Genomic DNA, 24763 nt, shown 5'->3' on the forward strand with positions numbered 1-24763 from the left:
ATTGAGGCCATTGACAAAGGAGTTAAAGTAATTAATGGACCTTCCCATCCAACGTTAAGGTTGGCCGGCAGGCTAGGAGCCCTGGTGGGCTTAAGAAAAAGCATGAAACCTCACCCATGGGCGGGATGAGGTTTCACGTAGGTTTTAAAATTTTTAATAAAATTGTCAATGAAAGCGATGGACATGTCCCAACTCATGTGACAGTGTCACATGAGTGGACATGTCAGAGAAATTTATTTCTTCTGTTTTTAAAATTTTTTCAGACAGGAGCCGATCTCCCTGAGGCAGCACTTAGCCTCAGGGAGATGAGTGCGCTCTTTCACTCACATGTACGAAAGAGCGCACTCTTGGCTCAGGGAATCCCCCCCTGCCCGCATAGGGAGCGCATAGTGCTTCCTTGCGGACGTCATGTAAGGACCGCCCACGTAAAATGGCGGCGCGCCCCCAATCGGGGGTGCCGATCGGAGGCGCGCCTCCACACGCCCGCTCCTAAACTTCCCTCCCGACCGGGGGAAAATTCTGCCCATATGTAGCAGGCATTGGCTATACAGCTGTCTGCAATTGTCATCATACAATTGGAGAGTTGGAGAGTAGCAAGCCCCTTCCACAACCACCATGGAGGAATTCATGAGGCAAAATGGCCTAACACAACAGAAAATCATATTAAGCACATAGACTGTACAAGTTATTACATTGAACTCATTTTTAATGTTTCTTGCAGTCTGTTGTTCCATTGTGCAATAAAACTGTGCTACATGTCCAAAGGCCAGCATATGATGTCCGTTTAGGATCAGAAAGTTCCATCTGGTATGAACTTTGAGGGCAGTAGTGACCCTATCTCCCCTGGGAGTGCCTGTCAGATTATCAACTGTTGCTGCTTGTGATTCGTCTAATCCTTTCTGGTGAGCTTGGTGTCTTTATGCTGTGCTCCTGCCATGCTTGGATAGCTGATACTCTTCTGCTATGTCTGCTGTCTGCTATGGTACTTGCTGCCTCTTATGCATCTCCTATGCCCTTAGTGGTCCCTGGGGTCACATTCTTCCTCATCCTCCTGCTCCTTCTCTGGTTTATATTCACTAATGGCAGCTGCATCATTGTTTCAAGTAGGAAATTCACCCACACCAATGAATCCTTTCATTGCTGTGATGACTTTTCAAATTAGCTCTGGTGTTAGACTCGATAGTTGCAAAATTCCTGAGCTTTCAGAGGGAGTCATTTCTGCTCAGTGGAAGTGGAGAGGCAGGAATTTGGGATGCAACCTATTTTCTGCCACTGTCTCTGGCAGCAATGAGAAACTCCATTTGGTGTTTCTATGTAATTTTTGGAAGTGTGATTGGTGAGATACTGGGCTTCCCGAGAAATTCCACCACTTCTGCCTATTGGACCCGCAACAGCATGAAGCAGCTGCACTTGTTGTGTGGACAGTATATAGGCCACACAATGCCATAGCTGTCAAATATCAGCGGCACAGTAAGAGAGCAACGCTTACTTAAAATTGGTATTTGTGAATAACTGGATTCAGCCAGTTGGCAGCCATCACACTTAGTGCAAACTAAGCAGGAGTTAATGACATGGGCATCTGCATCTGCTATTCAAATAACTTCATTCCTAGGGTTGGGAACAATTTCAAAGCAAGGGAAAATGAGCAGGAGTAAATTGTGCACTACCTCACTTCCAACTGTGGATTGGGGCATCTGGAATTGTGACCATATGAACTTAAAGTTGGATTTGGAGTAAAATATTTATCTATCATTCTCATCACACGGCTACAGAATGCTGCATAATTTCTGTATTAATTAACTTTAATTGAGCCTGATACAAAAATTGGCTTTTTCTCATCTGTTGTGAGACTTTTTACTTCTTTACTGGGGCAGTAAGAACCCCCAGATCTGCACTAGACATGGATGAACAATCCATTGGTGTCTTCCCCTTTATTGCTATCAATTTCCATGGAGCTTCTCTTGCTGTCCCACTGTAAATTTTATGGAAGTGTGGAGGTAACCCTTTTAAAGGGACTGCAGGAGTCCACTCCAAAAACAAGGAGGGTAGGGTTTATTTTTAGAAATTTTTGTTGGGCCAAGTGAAACATTATGGGATTACCTCTGCATCCACCAGGACTGCCTCTTCCTTCCCATAACATATTCAACCTGCTCAGTGCCATGGAGGAATCTCATACTTCCCTGCCCACGATCAACAATCTGTTCCAAATACACGGGCAGCTTGCCGTGAGTAAAAAGACTTGCATTTATATAGCATCGTTCACAACCACTGGATATCTCAAAGTGCTTTACAACCAATTAAGTCCTTTTGAAGTGTAGTCACTATCATAATGTAGGAAAGGCAGCAGCAATTTGCACACAGCAAACTCCAACAAACAGCAAAATGATAAGGACCAGATAATCTGTTTTTGTGATGGTGACTGAGGGATAAATATTGTCCATGATACCAGAGATAACTTCCCTGTTCTTTTTCTAAGTATTACAGTGGAATCTTTGATGTCCACCTGAGAGGGCAGTTGGGACCTTGATATAATGTCTCATCTGAAAGATGGAATACAGTAATGAAGCCCAACTATCACTGGGCCTCCAGCTGCATCAGGCTCATTCTATCTGTCTCACACCTAATGATAGAGCCAAACCTGACCCAACTATTTCTTAGGCTTGTGACTCCACTAACTGGATATAGTAAGATGCACCGTGCATTATCAAGTGTTGGCTCAGTGATAGTACCCTTGTCTTTGAGTCAACAGACCAAGAGCTCAAAACCCAGTCAAAGGGTGATCACATAATCTAGGCTGATACTTCAATGTTGTACTGCCAAAGGTATCATTTTCTTCAAATAAGAATGAAGCCGATTGGCACAGACATGATGGGCCAAATGGACACCTTCTGTGTAATACAATTCTATGAGCTCCCTCCTGGTAGATGGTCCTATGGAACTATTTCTATGAAACTGGAAAGAGTTGTCTTAATGTCCTGATGGTTAAGAGGCCAGTGCAATCAGATTGCCCTCACACCCTGAGACAATTTTTAAATATTGACAATGTGTCAGCATGGCTAAAATTAGTAAATAAACATGTGGAGATCACGGGTGGAAATTTGTATCCGATTGACTTATGTAGCAATGAGTTACTATCAAGCTGTCAAAATTAAATTTTCTTGGAAACAAACTACCATTTCTATATAGATTGAATCTCAGCACCACTACATGTGATTAGGAAATATTTTGCAACATAAGCAAATATTTCTCTGCACTTTACAAAAACAGAAAAAAAAATTGCCACAATTATTCCTCCGTAAAAAGAATGGCCATTTACATGGGACTCATGTTGCTGTATTCATTTTCATACAATTTCTATATGATATTACGTTATTAATGTACTATATTAGTGCACACACAGGAGGAATAGTTTTTTCTAAATCTCTGAGCAATTGACACCATCCCACACAGTTCTTAGCTTGCATGGCTCAAAGTCAAAAATAAAGCCTTAATGCACAAAGCAGATTGGTGTTTTGAATTGTCCTAGTGTATGAATCACAAAAGGTTAGCTACAGCAAGTGATTAGGAAAGCTAATAGGATGTTATTGTTTATTGTGAGCGGAATTGAATATAAAAATAGGGAGGTTATGCTTCAGTTGTACAGGACACTTGTGAGACCACATCTGGAGTACTGTGTACGGTATTGGTTTCCTTATTTAAGGAAGGATGTAAATGCATTAGAAGCAGTTCAGGGAAGGTTTACTAAACTAATGCCAGGAATGGGCGGGTTATCTTATGAGGAAAGGTTGGACAGGCTAGGCTTATATCCGCTGGAGTTTAGAAGAGTAAGGGGCGGCTTGATTGAAACATATAAGATCCTGAGGGATCTTGACAGGGTGGACGTGAAGAGGATGTTTCCTCTTGTGGGAGAATCTAGAACTAGGGGTCACTGTTTAAAAATAAGGGGTTGCTCATTTAAGACATAGATGAGGAGAATTTCTTTCTCTCAGAGAGTCTTTGGAACTCCCTTCCTCAAAAATCGGTGGAAGCAAAGTCTTTGAATATTTTTAAGGCCGAGGTGGATAGATTCTTAATAAACAAGAGGGGGAAAAGGTTATCGGGGGTAGGCGGGAGGTTACAATCAGATCAGCCATGATCTTATTGAATGGCAGAGCGGGCTCAAGGGGCCGAGTGGCCTACTTCTGCTCCTAATTCATATGCTCGTAAGTCAAGGCATCAAAGATTATCAGTAACTGTGTATTTTTTTTGAAACAAACTGTATTAAAATGTCAAACTCTGAAGATGTGTATCATGTTTGATTTCAATAAGCAACATTTTGACTGTTTAAATGTGACTAATCTAGAGTCATAATAAAGTCAAGAGTTTAATAATTCTCCTCTGTGAAGATTTGATCTCCAATGTGAATTCTAAATTCTTCTTCCCTATCAATAAAAATTATTTCTCAGAAATTAGAGTAAAATAAATTTTATTTTAATAGCTATGAGCCCAGGTATTTTTCATGGCTAAGCAACTAAGATACCCAGCCCTGGCATTTCCACAAGATCACCCAAAATCATCCAAACCAATTGCTACATGAGTTAATCGGATACAAATTTCCACCCATGATCCCCACATGTTAATTTACTAATTTTAGCCATGCTGCCACACTGTTAATTTTAAAAATTGTCTCAGGATGTGAGGGCAATCTGATTGCACAGGCCTCTTAATAACCAGGATATTAAGACAACTCTTTCGATTTCATAGAAATAGTTCCATAGGACCATCCACCAGGAGGGAGCTCATAGAATTATACTGCACAGAAGGTGTCCATGTGGCCCATCATGTCTGTGCCAATCGGCTTCATTCTTAATTGAGGGTTGGGAAATTTCATGTACAAGTTACATCCAGTGCAAATCCAGTTTCTGTGGTCTTTTGCACTGGTTTTAAAAACATTGCACTGGAAGCCAGCCTTGCCCACTAAAAACTCAGGTCAAAAAAATCACCATGGCAAGTTTGCACTAATTGTGCCCTTTTTTGGGCCTTTGAGAAACTGTCTACTAAGAAACTAACAGTGTACACTAATGAAACTAATAAATTGTTCTGTATAGATTTCTTTTAAAGTCATTTTCAGATTTTTAAAATCAGGCTACTTTACTCACAGGTGGTGGACCAGGCCACACTGATTAAAATGCTCAATTTTTCATAATAAATCAATTTTCAACTGTATTAATAAAACTGTAACGGGATACCACCCTTAAATACATTAAGGGGTATTTTTTAATGCCAATTTATTTTTAAGGTGAGACCACACCTGGAGTACTGTGTGCAGTTTTGGTCTCCTTACCTAAGGAAGAATATACTTACCATAGAGGGAGTGCAGAAAAGATTCACCAGACTGATTCCTGGGATGGCAAGATTGTTGTATGAGGAGAAATTGGGTCAACTAGGCCTGTATTCACTGGAGTTTAGAAGAATAAGGGGGATCTCATTGAAACATAAAATTCTGACAGAGCTGGATAGACTGGATGTTCCCTCTGGCAGGGGTGGGGAGGTGGGGGGTGGGGGGTCTGGAGGAAGGGGTCATAGCCTGAGGTAGGCCATTTAGGACTGAGATGAGGAGAAATTTGTTCGCTCAGAGAGTGGTGAACCTGTGGGATTCTCTACCACGGAAGGCTGTGGAGGCCAAATCACTGATATATTTAAGAAGGAAATAGATTTCTAGACACTAAAGGCATCAAGAGATATGGGGAGAGAGCAGGAATATGGCGTTGAGATTGAGGAACAACCATGATCATATTGAACGACAGAGCAGGCTTGAAGGGCCGAATGACCTACACCTGCTCCTATTTTCTATCTTTCTAAGTTCGCTATACATCACTGCCCAATTCACTGGTTCATGGAAGATTTTATACTCGGTACTATGCAAATGACTTTGAACAGAAACTTGAGCAAAAAGTTTAATTCTGAACATGAGAGCAGCTTTGTTCACAACTTGCGCCCAGATTGCCGATTGCAAGAAAAACAGGAACTGTACTCCCTATCTTTTTAGCAATTGATGGGCTAGAATATGATTTATTTCCTTTCAGTATTCCTCCAGTTTTAGGATCTGTTACACTTTTTGCTCTAGATATTTTGATGTGCATTTCAGACAAATCCCTTTGATGTGCCTTCACTGTTTATGTCCTTAAGCATGTTCCCAGTTGCCCTGATATAAAAATAAATGTCATGGTCGAGTTAATGAACAGAAAACCACTTCTGTTACATTCCTTTGTACAGTGTTTGTCTACCCAGCTTCCATTGGATCTTTCTTACCTTTGAGAGGTGACAAAGGAACTTGACTTATCTTAGGCAACTGGTGCCCAGTGAGCCTATAAAGTACAAATGAGGCTGACAGACCAATTTGCCTTGGTCCTGCCGCTAGCTTCTTTAGATGTTTGCATTACACCTGGGTTATATGCACTGCATCTGGATTGTACAAATTGTACCAAGATCGCGCAACTCTAGGTGCACTCCAATTTTTTTGGCCAAAATATTTTAAACAATTGTAATGCAGTTGATCTTTTCTCATTCTTACTACATTATGCTGGTATGATCTTAAGATTTTAAAGGGAGGATATTGAAAGAAATTTTATCCTAAATTCAGTCATATCGCCTAGAGTTTTCTGCTTGTATGCTTGCCAGCCCAATAGTTTTGCCCATTCATTTTAATGGGATGCAAAATCATGAGCTGGTAAGTGCTGCACTGGAAAACCCTGGTTATTTTGTCCTCACATATGGCCCTGGTGATCCTTTCCAAACTTTCTTACGTGGCACTATTCATAGCCTGAGGAGAGCTGGCATAGTTTATAAAATCAGACCATATCACCAGTTTCTTTGCAGGGAACAAACGCAATCAAAAAGAGAATCAGCCTCTTGCAGTTGCTGTTCAGAAAATGATTCCTATCAATTTTGCAATGTAATTTGGCTTCAACATTTCTTTTAATTAGCAGTCATTTTGTACAGTCCTCCCATAAATAAAGAATCCATCAGCAAATGAAACACTGCTGGATAAGTCGGTCGTTAAGGATTTGAATGATCTTAGCATTAACATAATTGAGGAGAAAATAGAAGGCTTGCTTGACTGCTGGATAAATTAATCAGCATCAACTTTATTTTTCTCCCATGTATATGATGCCATTATTTTTTCCTGGTAAATCAAAGCTGGATGGTTTCTGTTTCAAATTAACCTGCTGATCTTTAGAAGTTCTTTGCAACAGCTACAGTTGTATGAGACGGGGCCCAAACAGATAATCGAGGAATTACCCATTTAATGCTGCAACACTGATCTAGAATTTGTGGTTGTTATTAATTTCATCCTCGCACAAAAAACATCATGCTGCACACAATATTACAGTTAGATAATTGCCTTTTGACCAATTGATATAAGTTCTGAAAACTCTTAAATTGTGACCTGGAACGGCAGCAATGTGTGGTTATCACTACAAAGAAATAATTTATTAAAATAAAGTGGAATTGCTTCTCTTCAACTGTCACACTGTGGTTTGTAAACTTTGTTTACACACATGTAGCTCTGAGTTCTCATGGAAGGTTAGATTCTGGTTCGGTTGCATGTGCAGACACCCAAGATTAAACCTCACCTTTGCATATTTCACACAACTGATAGCCCTCCTGCCTCTGATTTAGAAGATTGTGGGTTAAAGCCTCACTCAAGGAATTGACCATGCAATGTAAGCTGATACTCAGTGCAGTATTAAAAGACTACTGTATTATCAGAAATGTTTGTTAAACCAATTTCCCAGCTGCCTGTTTCTCATGGGTCAAGTGCACATAAACAGTCCCATTGCGAGTTTCCCAGTCAGCTAGAACCATGTGGTGCAGCGCAACAGCCTCCCCATGTTAAAAGACTCCACGTCCAAGCTCTTGCCAAGGGCTTCTCACTTTGAGGGACTGCTAGAGAGAGAGTTCCATTGCTTAATTCAACGAGGAGAACAGAGTTTACCTGCTTCCTGACTGACTTTCCTCTCAACCAGTACAGCAAAGCTGATTAACTGGCTATTTATCTTACCTATGGGATCTGGTTGGCCTCATTGTTCTGCATTTGCTTAGCAATTACTGCCCTTCAAAGTAGGTCAGTGTATGTGGAGCACTTTGGGATGTTTCTGAAAGTTGTGGTAAGTTGCTAAATATAATTTTTCTTCTTTTCTCTGATTTAACACGACCATCTATTAATGAGATAAAAAGTAACTCTGCTTTATATATTGTAAGCAATTTCTTTTCCAAGCTAGTATAAAGATGAAATGATATGAGATTGCCTCTTTGAGACAGCCTTATTCTGCTTCCCAAAATGCAGTGTTCAATGACATCTTTTCCAGGTTTTGTGTTGATGTGAAATGAAAATAGTGCCATTTCAAAACAAGCTGCAATATAATTGGACCAAAAGAACACATGAATCAATTGAACTACATGGGAAATAGTGACAGAATTCAACGATTCTTTTGAATTTTTGTGTTTAGCAAGCCGGAAACCCAAGGACTGCTTGATTGAACTTTGTGTTTTCTTATTGACACTTATGTTGTTTTACCTCCAACAGGGAATTGCAGCTGCAGCACGCTCAAAAGGGGAACACAAGCAGAGAATCTTTCTGACCATTTCATTCGGAGGCATAAAGATCTTTGATGAAAAAACAGGAGTAAGTTACCATACAGCAGAGTCCCATTATAAAAATATTCCTAGCTTGCAGTCCTCAGATACTTCAGCAGGTGAGGAGTTGAGTCCAAAGCCTAAGTGGGGTTGACTGTAGCTTTCAATTTGTTTTATTATTACAGTAATATTCATTATTGTGAGATGTAGATGATGGTCCAAGATCCACAGCACAGGATATCAACAAAATTGAAAAGGTTAAAACATGCCTGCTCACAAAGTGGAGTCTGCTCTGGGTTACACTGATTCCATGTTTTTGTTAGGCAGGGAAAGTTTTATGCATGAGTGCTGTATGCACACTAAGAGCCAATAGCCAGGTAACTCTTTGTTACTACTTGAAAAGTTTAAGTTTAATAATTCACTATCTGGTATTATGCTGCTGCCTGTGCAAAGCTGAAATAGTGCAAGACTCTATGATCTTACACCACTTCCCAAAATGCAATGCATTGCCTGTTCAGTAACTTAACTCCCCAAAATTTGTGTTGATGTGAAATGAAAACTGTGCTATTTCAACACAGATGCTGAATTATAATTGGGTCAAAGGAACACATGAATCAATTGAACTGCATACATAAATCACAAAATTGAAAGAAAAATACCACATTAAAAAAACATGTCGCCCTTCACTGATCACGAATTGTGTTTCTGGTGCTCAAATTAAACGTTGCCATGATGCATTGTGGCAATGTCATATTGTTGTCCACTCCAAATTTCAGAAAGTAAAACATAATAGTAAAATTGCATGTAGGAAATTCCAAATTCTTCCCAATGGGTCAATGGGCAGAATCGTCCCAGATTTACACTAAGTGTGATAGCGGGTGAGAAAAAGAACCCCAGCCGCAATGGCAGCTTTTCAAGCCTTATCGTCCCAATCTCGCCTCATTAATCATGCATTCCCAGAAAACACACCATTTCGGTGGCAGGTGAGCTCTAATTTGCCCGCCACGCCATCACCTTGCCACTTCCTCACGCTGGGAGCTATTTTTAAAGTGCAGCTGCGCGCACACCTCTCAGTGCTTCCAGCCCAGGACTGCTGCACAGAAGACATGGCCCTGAAAGGCAAGAAGACTGCAGCTACCTGATTCAGTGACACATCCCTGGATGCCTTTTGGATGCTGTGGAGGCCCGATGTGATGTCCTCCACCTCCATTCTGGCCATAGGAGGGGCAGCGACATCACCAATCCGGCTTGGGAGGCGGTGGCAGCGGTAATCAGTGCCAACGCCCTGTAAAAGAGGACAGCCGCCCAATGCCAAAAGAGGATGAATGATCTCATCCGTTCCACCAGGGTAAGTCACTCTTCTTGTTACTCTCAACTTACATACTCACAAACCCATTTCACATTCACAGGGATCTCACTCACTGCCAGTTCAAGGGACATCACCATACACACACACACACACGCACACACATCTTCATTGTTCTCATCCCGTCCATGGCACCACTCACCACCCACACATGCCAGGCATCCTTATTATCTGGCCTAGCAGGCGTCCTGCTTACATTCTCCATCTGTGTTCATGCCGGACAAGCTGGTACGCAACAAAAGGGAGAGGTCGCAGACCAGTGGAGGAATGCCCGACATCAAGGTGCTAACAGATTTTGAAAATATAGTCATCCAGTTGGTCGGCAAAGACCTGGACTGCTCCTGTGCTGACAGTGAAGTTGGCAGTGCTCTATCAAGTGAGGATCCAACAGTGCAACATCCATTTGACAACCATGCTGTGAGTGATGTGTCTTGTATCACAGGCCACTGTCATGCACTAATTATCTCCCCTTGCTTTTGCAGGCACATCTGGGAAACAGCCGAGGGAGTCCACGACCCAGGTCTTCGACTCAAGCCCAGAAGACACCTCAGAAGAGGAATCTGCTGAAACTCCATCACAGTGCTCAACCCCGCCCTCCACCAGCTCAGAAGCACACACCTCGGTGGAACCTAGTTCTAGAGTAGCTTCAGGGTCACAATCTGTGAACACATTGCACTGCCTGATCCACAGCAGGCGGCGGCAGGGACTTACTAGGTTTCTTGCACTAGGCGGACTGCTAGAGGCCAGAAATCTGCTGAGTCTAAATCAGATGCCGAACTTCTGGACTTGGTCATACCTCAGTTTTTGGAGCTGCAAAGGCAAGCCCGGGAACATCAGGAAGGGATGTCCGCTGCACTTCTCAGATTGAAAGGCATGATGGAGGAGTCCATCCACCTTCAGTCTGAGGTGATAGCACCGGCATGCCAACGCACCAAGGTGAACACTGGTAGGATGGCAGCTGCCATGGCGACCTTCGTCAAGGACATCGGTCCTGCACTGCTTTGTGGGCTGAACTCCATTGCTGACAGCGTAGTTGATCTCCAACAGTGTCACCGCAAGAAGGTTGTGGGGCAGCTTGATATCACTCTAGCTTCCCTTCTCTTCAAGGAGTCAGCCAGGAGCCCTCAGGCACCCATAGGGAGGAGGATCAGCAGGTATACACCCCAGGGCCATCCATCCAGGTGACTGGGAATGTCCGGCCCATCTACTCTTCCTGTGACCCCAGCAACCCCAGCTCCTCAGGCCGAGGAGGGTGCCGCTGCCACAGCAGGATCCCGAAAGCAGGCCGAGGCCCTCCAGGTCTTGGTCCTCCAGAGGACACCTGCCAAGGTCATCACAGACAGGATGTAGCAGTCAACAGGCTGCCTCCACCTCCGCTGTGGATGTTGGGGAGCACCAAGACGTAGCGGCAGGGTTAGGAAGGTTAAGAAGATGTAACTCTTTTCGAGGTTGCACAGCCTGGGCACGGGTGTTAATCACGTGTACATAATGTTCACTATCGTAAATAAACTCCCAAGATTGTCTCCTTGTCTATGGCTTCTTGTTCTGATGAGCAGTGTTTGTGTCACACAGATGTGAAACCTTGGTTCCTGCACAAGATAAAGGCAGGTGTCTCAGTCCAGGGCCTCTTCCCTGTGCAGTGTTTAACTTTCAGCACAAAGTGATGGTCTGGCTTCACACTCACAGGATACACTACTGATGCCTGCACCTCAATGGTGCTGGTCATTGCTGTCAGAATGTCATGTGCAGGTGTCACAGAGTTCCATCATTCTCTGTGTGCTCTCAGCATCTTTGAGGTGGTGCTGGACCCTGCCATTTCTTCAGCATCTGTGACTGGTGATGCTGTGTTCCTGAAGGGATCAGGTGCTGAAGGCTGACAAAGGATCAGGTGCATTTAAATTTTCATGGCTGTGTCTCCATGATATGACCCTGATCACAGAGCGCAAGGGAGCTGCCCTCGGCTCGACATGAGTCAGACATTCACAAAGGCAATGTGAAGATCTATGGAGTGTCCTCACTGCATGGCATCATCATCCTCCTGGAATCAAGCGACCATTAGGGCCTCTGCTGCGTCTCCATGACAGGAGCCTTTTCACAGAGGGTATGTGCGCTGCCATCAGCCAGTCTGGAGTCAAACGTTCACAGATGCAATGTGAGGATCTATGGTGTCTCATCATTGCATGTCATCATCATCCTCCACAAATCTAGCAGCTATGAAGGCCTCCCAAGTGCACCTGCCTTGTCTGGCCACTGCGATGGCCTCATCACCAGCATCCTCACCTTCAAGGACCTCCTGATCAATGTCCTCATTGGAGGAGATGTTCAGCTCCTCCATCACCTCCCCAGCCAGCTCCTCTCCCCATTGTAGCGCCAGGTTGTGAAGGGTGCAGCAGGTGACGATGATGTGTGACACCCTCTGTGGACTGTATTGCAGGACTCCACCAGACCGGTCCAGGCACCAGAACCTCATTTTCAACATTCTGATGATTTGCTCCACCAAGATGCAAGTTGCAGCATGAGTCTCATTATACCTTCTCTCTACTGCACAGGTGTCATCAGCCACATCTTCTGCGGGTAGCCTTTGTCCCCAAGGATCCAACCCTGCAGCCTCTGTAGACCCTGGAAGACATCAGGGATCTGAGACCGACTGAGAATGTAGGAGTCATGGACACTCCCTGGGAACCATGCACACCTGCAGGATTCATTTATGGTGGTCGCGCACCAGCTGAACATTAAGCAAGTGGAAGTCCTTGAGGTTGACATAGTTGACCACTTGTCGCCACAGAGATCTGAGCACAACGTGGCTATAGCCGTTGGCACCTTGCACCTGTTGGAAACCTGAAATCTGGGCAAACCCAGCGCTCTTGCATCCTGGCTTTCCTAGTCACAGACAAAATGCATGAAGTTGTGTGTCTCCATGACCTTATGGATGCATTTGTAGGTAGAGGCTTGCAATATCCCAAAGAAGTCACCTACAGAGTCCTGAAAGGAGCCACTAACGTAAAACTTGAGTGCCACAGTCACTTTCATGGCCACTGGCAGTGGATGTCCTCGTGTTGCCAAATCCTGCAGCAGGTGGCAGGTGTAACTAACCAGTTTGCTAGACATGCACAGTCTTCAGACACACTGGTTCTCGGTCATTTGCAGGAATGAAAAGCGGAGTCGATAGACCCTGGGTCTAGCCACATGCCCACCATTGACGGTTCGCTGTGGTTCTTCAGCGGCATGTCCGGGAGCCCCAGCTGCCCCTTCTTCCTGAGGGTGATGCTCCTCTCTCTGCCCAGCCAGGCGCCTCCATCACTCCCTTCTCCTTCACCTTACTCGCTGTAAACCATGAGGCATATAGCTAGGTCACGAGGCTCCATGTTCCTGATGTACCCCTCCTGCAGGATGAAAGAGAGAGATGCATGGGTTAGCTTGGGTGTTTTAAGAACCTCTCTTGGGTAAGTCTGAAGGCCCCTCAACACATCCCAGAGAGTGCTGGCAACCACTTGATGACCAGAGTTTAGTACGCTGTATGGCTGCCTGAAACCCCACCCACCTCTGCCACACTCCACCTGACCGATTGGAGGCAGCTTCATCGACTGGACTGCATGCAGTGCTCTCAGCTCTCTCCTAACCCGCACTGTAAGGCTGCACTGTTAGCATGAACCATGGGGGAGACTGGTCCAAACCTGAATGATGACATTGAAAGGGGCTGTGAGCGCCTCCACCAGTGACTGCTCCATGGCTAGCTTTCGCAAGGAGATTGTACAACATGCACAGTTATCCAATTGTTCTGCAGCCCCCTAAAATGCTAATTAGTTTGCAGTCTGTGCCCGAGGGGTGAAAAGCTCTGGAGCATTTGGTGGCATTTTCAGACCTCTGCATTGCTTAAGTGGGCAGATAAGCCAGAGGCCCTACTCCAAGCATGTCAATGTGGCTGTGCCTGAACTGTCTCAGCTGCGGAGGAATGGTCACATAATGCAAGGTTTCCCTAATGCATGGCCACTTACCTCGCCCACCCTCCCCCCCCCGCCCCGGCATGTGCTTGTGCACTACCGTTAACTACAGTTCAGCCCTTGGCCCGGCACCTCATATCAGCCAGACAGGAAAAAGTGACTTACCTGTGCCCTCGCCTGAATTCGCAGCATCTCAGCCTCAAGATCCAACGGGCGACCCTCGCGATCGCTGCACAATGTAACTGTGCACTCACCTCTGAGCTCCCCTTGAAGTGCAGCTCACCAGGTGCATACCTTATAAATGCTGTTGTGAAACACGTTGACATGCAATCACGCCAACCTGCTCGAATAATCCAGTGTGGGGGGATGATTCCAGCGAGCTGGGCTTATAATGATATACAGATGTATTACAATGAAGTTCCAGTGTCGGGAAACACTGCCCACCATTGACGGGCAGGGCAGATGGCTGCAAACGTGTTTCATGATTGTGTGAAACTGACTTTTGGCCTTCCCGCCATATTGTCTGCTCACACCTGCCAAGACGCCTGCTGCCAGAGGGCATAGACAATTACAGCCAATATAACATGCATGATCGTAGGAACATAGAACTTAGAAGCAGGAGGAGGCAACTCAATAAGATTATGGATGACCTGGTTGTCGTCTGAACTCCATTTCCCTGTCTGCCCCCCATAACTCTTGACTCCCTTGTCTATCAAAAATCTGTCTAATTCTGCCTTGAATAAATTAAATGATCCAGCCTCCCCTGCTCTCTGGGGAGTTCTAAGCCATACAGATTAGTGTTGAGTTAGCTGACCTCATTAGGGTCACAGTTACAATATGGCAATATGGCATGTGTAGACTTCTCAGCAACTGAGTTTGTTGCTCAGAGAAAAACTGTTGAACTGCAACTAATGATAATGTATTGACATTGACATATCACCAGGTCAGTTAATGTTGCCAGCTATTTTTGTGTATTAACGGTTTGGTAGTGCACAAGCACATGGGATGGTGGGGGTGGTGGGCAAGGGAAGTGGCCATGTATTAGAGAAACCTTGTATAATGTGACCATTCCTCCACAGCTGAGACAGTACAGATAAATTAATTGGCTTTGGAGAGTAGTTTCCTAAATATAGTCCAATTTAGAAGATTAGGAAGCAAGTAAGCCACTTGATCTTTCTGCTGACTGGCCACATTCCAAGCTTAATTTGGTGTTATTCAAAGTTTGTAATCCTTATAATAGCTGACCTGGGCAGGTTTATACAGTCTATACAATTTATTTGTTGTCTCACCTTAACATTGATATATTTCAAATGGAAATGGACCATTAAAGTCATTTTTTTTACTAATGTGCATTATAAATTCATGTATTATTATGGGCCAATGGATTGGTAATAAAATGACTTTTCTCCACATTTTTCTATAACAGAAACAAATGCTCTCTGATCTTTGTGCAGCAACTTGGATGCTAGATGCGCACATACATCAGACAATGCGCAAGGTGCCTAGTGTGATGAGTGTGCATCTTAGAACACTCAATTCTTTCAATGTGATTTCAGCAGTTAGTATCCTTTATATGCAGTCACTAAGTGCACAAACTAAACCTTATTGTATAAATGGACTGAGATTTTGATTCCTGTCAAATTATAAAATCTAAGATGTGTGCACTGAAAGTAAACAAAAATGAAAAAGATATGCTGCTCTGTGAATTCCTCCTGTTGTTGCCCACAATTGTGTCTGGATTTATGGTTTTTTAGAAAAAAATAATTATAAAATTGGACATTGAAATTTGCCACTTTTTCATCCCTGAATCTATTGCACCACTTTATCCTACTTGTTCCTTAGGTTAGATTTGATGCTTGTGCCATTGTTTTGCATGGTAGGTGATTTATCTAGGCCACTGCTAGACTGTGTCAGTAACTGAGGGCTGTTATTTCATTGAACACCCTTTTTTTAATCCCCTTGCTTGTTTTCTTGCTAAAAACAGACTTCTTCCAGATTTCCTTCAAATCTAGCTAGTTTGGAAGGGGGGGCGGGGGGTAGTCCAACTCCCCGCTCCCCACCACCAGTTTTCTTTTGTTTTTGACAGAAAAATAAAACTTAAAAACACACAAAAATATATTTTAAGTCAGGAATAAAAACTGACTTTAATAATCCTTAGATATGCATTAACCTTATTTAAATCAACATTTGGCAGATCTTAAATATTATCCTACCTGTTACTTAATCATTCCTTAAATATAAGAACAGAATTCAAATGAATTCATGGTCATTTTTTTCAATTAGGCATGTTGCATACGGACAATCTGTTTAAGGAGTTACATCACATTTTAACAAGCAGCATTTGCCACAAGAATGCCGCACACTTCCAGGGATAATTTTAGACTCTTACCTCGATTCTAAATTTATCTGTGTCAAGCAGAAAGGAATAAGCTCACTGCCAGCGGGACACAGCTAACCACTCAAAACTAGGACAGCCCTCATGCTGTTATCTATGATTGCTTGCATTAGGTCAAGTTGCTGTAGCAATTTATGAAGAAGCAACAAATTAGAGAAAACATTGAAACTTTTATGAAGACCTCCTCTTTGGCCAGCAATAAATGATGTGCTATAGCTGTAAATTAGACTCAAATCATTTGAGGAACAGTACGCTTTACTGTTACCTCCTCGCTTCCTGGAGAAGAGTCACCTTCCCAAAGTGGTGTCGGAAGCCAAAACAGATGACTCCATCTGTTCTTATAGTACATGTATGCATTGAAACATCAGCATTTAAAGCATAGTTGAGGGCTACAGTGCTGCTAAGATAAGTAATGAAAGCAATCCTGAAGCCAAGGGCCAAGAGAATATTTTTGCACACTCAAGGTGCTACCTTTAACTCAAAGCAGTAGTTTGGTCATTTTAGCCCTGGTACGGAAGACTGTGATTTTTATTCTACATCTTTTGGCTGCTGTTAGTTTACAAAGTAGAAAGCATTTCAACTTATTTTGAAATTTATGTTTTACTTTGGTCAGGCCTATCAATGGGCAATCAGCTTGTTTTTATTGTTCCCTGATAGCAGAGATTATTGTCCAATTATGTCAATTGTATAGCAATAGAGAAAGCCACTTTCACACAGATGATGACTCTCAAGCTGATCCATCTAACATTAAATCAAAACATATCACAGAATCGCAGAATTTTTACAGTGCAGAAGGAGGCCATTCAGCCCATCATGTCTGCACTGGGTCTCTGAGCATTTTAACTTAGTGGAAATCTCCTGCCTTTTTCCCGTAACCCTGCATATTGCTTCTATTTAAATAATCATCCAATGCTCTATTGAATGCCTCAATGAGACCTGCCTCCACCACACTTCCAGGCAATGCATTCCAAACCCTAATTACTTGCTGTGTGAAAAAGTTTTTTCTCATCTCACATTTGCTTCTTTTGCAAAACACTTTAAAACTGTGCCATCTGGTTCTCGGTCCGTTTACGAGTGGGAACAGTTTCTCCCTATTTACTCTGTCCACACCCCTCATTATTTTGAAAACTTCTATCAAGTCTTCTCTGAGCCTTCTCCTCTCCAAGGAAAACAGTCCTTGTTAAATTTTAAAAATCTTTAAAAAAACATACAATATACTATAATTTTAATTGCATTTAGTGTCTGTTTTATTCTTCAGTATCAATCAAAAATCAAAAGAATTTTCATGTTCTGTAAATGTTGCTTGAACATGTCAAGAATCAAGGCCTTTAATCTACGTGCTAATCAGTGACTGAAGAATATTGTCTGGGAATTTTGCTGCACGTTGGTTTAAAGCACAGTCCTTTGACTCAAGGACCTAGGCTTGAATCCACTCTAAACTTACAGGTGAAATTTTCCTCTCTGGTTCTATATGAAATGAGTTGGAGCAATCTCAACCCAATTGTTAATGCTTACTAGTTCACAACACAAAACTGCCTGTAATTTATCAGGACATGGTACAAGGGTATTAGAATTTAATTGACTTTTCAACCAATATTTGATGATGTTCCACATTAAGATTAAGGCTTATGGAATCGATAGGAAATTAGCCAGCTCAAATTAAACTAGTTAATGCTGCAAAGCAGAAAGTAATGAAAACATTCAGGGTGAGGGAAAGAGGTGAGAAAAAGTGACTAATGGAATTCCACAGGGTTCTCTTCTTGGATATCCTGCTGTTCATAGTGTTCACAAATAATATGGAGGAAAATATTTTCTGTAGGTTCCCTGATGACTGAAACTATGAAAGGTCAGCAATTGTGATACTTGGGGCAAAAAGGAACAGCTACATTTTAAAATGTCGTTGATGCATCAGAAATGAACATGTAAGATTTTGTGCTGTAACAAATACATGCTGGCCTTTGTCACAAAGCCCATATTGACGCATTGTAGAGAAGCCTGTTTGTGACTCTTGAGGCTTGATATTTTCAAATTGGCATTAACGCAGCAATTAGCTTATTTGTTGTAAAGTAGCTAATGTCAATCTGAAAGTCTAGGCTTTGGTGTTTCTTCTTGGTTTTACTCCAACCCGCACTTGTCATCTGGGGCAGAATATTACGCTCGGGCCCGAGCGTAAAATGACGCGTTATGACGTCGGACGTGCATCCCAATGTCATCGCGCAGTCTTGCGATATTTCGTTCGGCGGGCGCACGCCGGAGTCAGCTGCGGGCCCGCCGATAATTAAAAGGCCTATTAAGGCCATTAACAGTCTAATTAAATTCAAATTTATGCTGCCCGTCCAACCTAATGGTTGGTGGGCAGGCAAAAAGGCCAAGTGGCCTTTACATTTTTTAGGAAACCTCATCCACGGGCGGAATGAGGTTTCCCAAAGCAAATAAACATTAAATAAAAACTTTATTTTTGAATTAAAAACATGTCCCAGCTCATGTGACAGAGTCATATGAGGGGACATTTTTTATTAAATGTTTGTTCTCTTCATCTTTTTTTTTTTACACAGCACTTCAATCTCCCTGAGGCAGCTCCATGCCTTAGGGAGATTGAAGCGCTCTTTCTCGGGCATGCGCGAACTGCGCTCCAGGCCCGCCTCTCCTTCCTCCCTCCGCCCACACAGGTAGCGCTCAATGCTGCCTCTCACGATCCACACAGGGCAGGCCTTGATTGGTCTGCCCACGTGAAATCACAGTGTAGAGCCGATCATGGTTGGCAGTCAGCTTCCCGACTGCCCATGCCGAGCACTCCTGCCAATGGCAAAATCCTGCTCCCGGTGTTTCTCTCCAGCTCTGGTACAGTCTTTGCCTGGCTCTTATTACTTCTCTTCGGGCAGAATTTTTCACGAGTGGGCCGGCACGTGCCACGCCTGCTGGAGCATAAAATAGCACGCGATGACACTGGGTGAGCATCCCAACGTCATTGTACACTCGGGCAATATTTCAGCTGGTGGGCATGTGTAAGAGTCGGTGCCACACCCACCATTAATTAAGAGGCCAGTTATGGTCATTGAAAAGGCAATTGACACTGATTTTGCATTGCCCGTGCAATTTCACGCTCATCGTACGGGCAAGGCGGACAGGCGGTCAGCCAACAATTTGTAAAACCTCATCCATGGGCAGGATAAAAAAAGTCAGCAGCATTGCCAGTGTGAGTAGTGAGGAGTTTGGTACACAGTTTGCTGCTTGTGACTTATTGGTACTTGGCAGTTTCATCTCCATTCGGGGCTTCATTCTTAGCATTTCCAGGCTTCATTTCAGGTGTCCTTGGTGTCTCCAAGGTCCCCAGAGGATTCAGACCATGTGGACCCTTCCAGGTATCAGGCAGCCTTCTGTAACCCTGGTAATGGGGATTGTGGTCTCTGCTGGAGGCACTGCCTCTGAGGAGGAAGAGAGGGGCAGAAGGGAGAGGAGGCCAGGTGTCCCAATGCAGTTATAGGGGAGTGATCTGTGGGAGGAGAGGTGCAGACACAAGGGGTGCAGGGCCAGCAGGTAGTCCAAGGCGTTAGGGGTTGTCGAAGATGCCACTATCCTGCTACCAGGGTTTACCGGAGGCAATGCAGCCACGTCAATATGTCTGAGGTGCAAAGCCAAAAGAGGGTCCGCCTCTCAAGGGAGACAGTGACGTCCTTTTGTCAGATGATTGGACCTGAGATCACCTCCAACTGTGTGGGTGGACACCCCATGTCAGTGGCTCTGAAGGTCACAGTAGCCCTCAACTTCTATCAAGCCAGTCTCCCACATTCTGCCCTCTGTAAGCTTGAGGTTATCCAAAACTCTGCTGCCTTTGTCCTAATTCACATTTGTCCTAAGTCCCATTTACCTATTACCTTGGTGTTTGATGACCTAGATTAACTTCTGGTTAAGCAAAAGCACTATTTTAAAATTCTCGTCCTTCCCTCCAAATCCTTTCTTGGCCTTTCTCTCCCTTTGTCTGTAATCTTCTCCAGGCCCATAACTCCAAGATATCCATCTCTAATTCTGGCCTCTTGAGTATCCTCAAGTTTAATTGGTCCACTGCTGGTGATCTGCTTGAAGCTGCCTGGGCCCTCAGCTCTGGAATTCACTCCCCAAATCTCTCTGCCTCTCTACCTATTTTCCTTCCTTTCAGGCACTCCTTAAAACCTAAACCTTTGGCCTAGCTTTTCACAATCTGCCCTAATACTGCCTTATGCGGTTCAGAATTACATTTCGCTTTACAGCTCCTTTCAACCAAAGGGGACTTTGGCAACCATCTGAGCTTCTATTGCAGCACTTTGCTGTTCCATGGAAGGTGCCAGTAGCACAATGGAAGTTGTTTGTGTTCAATAGGTGATCAGCCGCAAGCCGAATTGGACTGCACAAGACATTCTGAGAATCACAACTGTTTTTATTGTCCAACCATAGGTCAATACAGGTCCAATTTCCACTCCTTGCTTCTGGATTCTCTTCCTGTCCAGAAGCCAATTCCCTACTGGGGGGAAAACCCAGCTCTTAAATACAGGCTTCAATAAGCATCACCTGATCCTAATTCTCTCTGAAGCCTGTTCTACTTTATTCTTAAAGGGACCTATATTACTAACATTATCAGTTTGGGCTTCTTTGTTGTTCCATATAAACTGTATGACATCCATTGTTTATCGTTCAATAGAAGCTGCTATGTTGCAATGGAAGTTACAATCTCCTTCATCAGATACTGCATGATGATGCTGGGCCCCAGAGGTTGCTGGATGGAATTGGCCGATCTTCTTCACACTGGAGAGAAATATAGGAATAAGAATAGGCCATTTAGCCCCTTGAGCCTGTTCCACCATTCAATGGGATCATGGCTGATCTGCAACCTAACTCCATCTATTCACCATTGTTTCACATCTCTTGATATCTTTGGTGAACAAAAATCTATAAATCCCAGTTTTAAAACTAACAATTGATCTTTCATCAATTGTTATTTGTGACAGAAAGTTTCAGACTTCTACCACCCTTTATGCGCAGAGGTATTTCCTAATTTCGCTCCAAAAGATTTGGCTCTATGGTCCTAGACTCCCCAACAAGGGGAAGTAGTTTCTCCAAATCTGCCCAATCTGTTCCCCTTAATTTCTTGAAAACTTTGATCAACTCACCCCTCAATCTTCTACATTCATGGAAATACAGCCCTAGTTTGCATAACTTCTCCTCATAATTTAACACTTGGAGTCCAGGTATCATTCTGGTAAATCTACACTACATTCCCTTCAAGACCAATATATTCTCCTAAGGTGTGGTGCCCAGAACTGCTCATGCTAGTCCAGATGTGATTTTACCAGAGCTTTATACAGCTGAAACATGGCTTCTAACCCCTTTTTCCCTAATGCTACTGATATAGAGGCCATGATTCCATTAGCCTTTTTTGTTAAATTTCTGTACCTGTTTATGACATTTTAATGATCTTTGTACCTAGGCGCCCAAGTTTCTTTGGGCATCCAGTGCTTCTAACTTTTCACCAATTAGAAGCAATCCTGTTCTATTCACTCTGGTGTTAATGGCTCAGTACCAAACTTAGAAACGGGGCAACTAAGAAAACCTACAATTGCTTTGATAAAAGCTGTTTTACTTCCTTGGTTGTGTTCCATGATGTTAGTATTCTGCCAAAGGCTCGGGAGACAATTATAGACATTGAAGATTAAAAGTAGAAAGATCAATTGTTAGTTTTAAAACTGGGATTTATAGATTTTTGTTCACCAAAGATATCAAGAGATGTGAAACAATGGTGAGTAAATGCAATTAGGTTGCAGATCAGCCATGATCCCATTGAATGGTGGAACAGGCTCGAGGGGCTAAATGGCCTACCCTTATTCCTATATTTCTCTCCAGTGTGAAGAAGATCGGCCAATTCCATCCAGCAACCTCTGGGGCCCAGCATCATCATGCAGTATCTGATGAAGGAGATTGTAACTTCCATTGCAACTGTTCCATTGCAATTGTTTCACATCTCTTGATATCTTTGGTGAACAAAAATCTATAAATCCCAGTTTTAAAACTAACAATTGATCTTTCTACTTTTAATCTTCAATGTCTATAATTGTCTCCCGAGCCTTTGGCAGAATACTAACATCATGGAACACAACCAAGGAAGTAAAACAGCTTTTATCAAAGCAATTGTAGGTTTTCTTAGTTGCCCCGTTTCCATAGCAGCTTCCATTGAACGATAAACAACGAATGTCATACAGTTTGTATGGAACAACAAAGAAGCCCAAACTGACAATGTTAGTAATATAGGTCCCTTTAAGAGTAAAGTAGGACTCTTAGGGCAGAGTTTTATGTCCTGCGGGCGGGTGTGCGCCCAACCCGATCAGGCATAAAATCACGCAAGTTGACATCGGGTGAGCGTCCCGACGTCATCGCTCACTCGCGCAATATTTCACTTGGCGGGTGCGCGCAAAAGTCAGAAGCGCGCCCGCCAACAATTAGGCAGGCAATTAAGTATATTAACAGCATAGTTGTCTGCGACTTTTTGTGGCCCGTCCGATCTTACAGTTGGTGGACAGGCGAATCAGCCAGGCAGCCTTTACATTTTTCATCAAACATCATCCAAGGGCAGAATGAAATCTCCATTAGGAAATAAAATAAAATAAATATCTGGAGACAGCATTTTTTTGAGCTATGCTTTCAGGTTTTTTAAATTTGTATTTTTCTATTCATTCATGGGATCTGGGCATCGCTGGCTAGGCCAGCATTTATTGTCCATCCCTAGTTGTCCTTGAGAAGGTGGTGGTGAGCTGCCTTCTTGAACTGCTGCAGTCCATGTAGTGTAGGTATGCCCACAGTGCTGTTAGGAAGGGAGTTCCAGGATTTTGACCCAGCGACGGTGAGGAACGGTGATATATTTCCAAGTCAGGATATTGAGTGACTTGGAGGGGAACTTCCAGGTGGAGGTGTTCCCATCTATCTGCTGCCCATGTCCTCCTAGATGGTAGTGGTCATGGGTTTGGAAGGTGCTGTTTAAGAAGCCTTGGTGAGTTGCTGCAGTGCATCTTGTGGTTGGTACACACTGCTGCCACTGTGCATCGGTGGTGGAGAGAATGAATGTTTGTGGATGGGGTGCCAATAAAACGGGCTCTTTTGGCCTTGGCAGTGTCAGCTTCTTGAGTGTTGTGGGAGCTGCACTCATCCAGGCAAATGGGGAGTATTCCATCACACTCCTGACTTGTGCCTTTTGGACAGGCGTTGGAGAGTCAGGAGGTGAGTTACTCACTGCAGGATTCCTAGCCTCTGACCAGCTTTTGTAGCCATAGTATTTATATGGCTAGTCCAGTTCAGGTTCTGGTCAAAGGTAACCCCCAGGATGTTGATAGTCGGGGTTCAGTGATGGTAATGCCGTTGAACATCAAGGAGCGATGGTTAGATTCTCTCTTGTTGGAGACGGTCATTGCCCAGCACTTGTGTGGCATGAATGTTACTTGCCACTTGTCAGCCCAAGCCTGGATATTGTCCAGGTCTTCCTGCAATTGCACATGGGCTACTTCAATGTCTGAGGACTCGCGAATGGTGCTGAATATAATGCAATCATCAGTGAACATCCCCATTTCTGGCCTTATGTTGGAAAGAAGGTCATTGATGAAGCAGCTGAAGATGGTTGGGCCAAGGACACTACCCCGAGGAACTCCTACAGTGATGTCCTGGAGCTGAGATGACTGGCTTCCAACAACCACAACCATCATTCTTTGTGCTAAGTATGATTCCAACCAGTGGAGATTTTCCCTCCTAATTGCCATTGGTTCCAGTTTTGCTAGGGCTCCTTGATGCCACACTCAGTCAAATGCTGCCTTGATGTCAAGGGCAGTCACTCTCATCTCACCTCGGGAGTTCAACTCTTTTGTTTATGTTTGAACAAAGGCTGTAATGAGGCCAGGAGCTGAGTGGACCTGGCAGAACCTAAACTGGGCATCAGTGAGCAGGTTATTGCTAAGCAAGTGCTGTTTGATAGCATTGCTGATGACCCCTTCCATTACTTTTCTGATAATCAAGAGTAAACTGATGGGGCGGTAATTGGCCGGGTTGGATTTGTCCTGCTTTTTGTGGACAGCTCATACCTGGGCAATTTTCCACATAGCCGGGTAGATGCCAGTGTTGTAGCTGTACTGGAACAGCTTGGCTAGGGGTCACGGCAAGTTCTGGAGCAGAAGTCTTCAGTACTGTTGCCAGAATATTGTCAGGGCCCATAGCCTTTGCAGTATCCAGTGCCTTCAGCCGTTTCTTGATATCACATGGAGTGAATCAAATTGGCTGAAGACTGGCATCTCTGATGCTGGGCACCTCTGGAGGAGGTCGAGATGGATCATCCTTTCAGCGCTTCTGGCTGAAGATTGTTGCAAATACTTCAGCCTTATCTTTTGCACAAATGTGCTGCGCTCCCCCATCATTGAGGATGGGGATATTTGT

At 43.7% G+C, this 24763-nt stretch overlaps 1 protein-coding gene across 1 annotated transcript in view; it reads left to right on the forward strand.

Moving 5' to 3' along the window:
- Positions 1-24763, forward strand: part of dab1a (DAB adaptor protein 1a) — a 473747-nt gene that overhangs the window by 303089 nt on the left and 145895 nt on the right. The window contains exon 4 of the mRNA XM_078561911.1: positions 8570-8668. Coding sequence (XP_078418037.1) covers positions 8570-8668 — 99 coding nt within the window. The remainder of the gene's footprint in view (positions 1-8569; positions 8669-24763) is intronic.

Source organism: Cetorhinus maximus, chromosome 17 (assembly GCF_964194155.1).
Source record: "Cetorhinus maximus chromosome 17, sCetMax3.hap1.1, whole genome shotgun sequence".
In the NCBI taxonomy this organism is placed as follows: domain Eukaryota; kingdom Metazoa; phylum Chordata; class Chondrichthyes; order Lamniformes; family Cetorhinidae; genus Cetorhinus; species Cetorhinus maximus.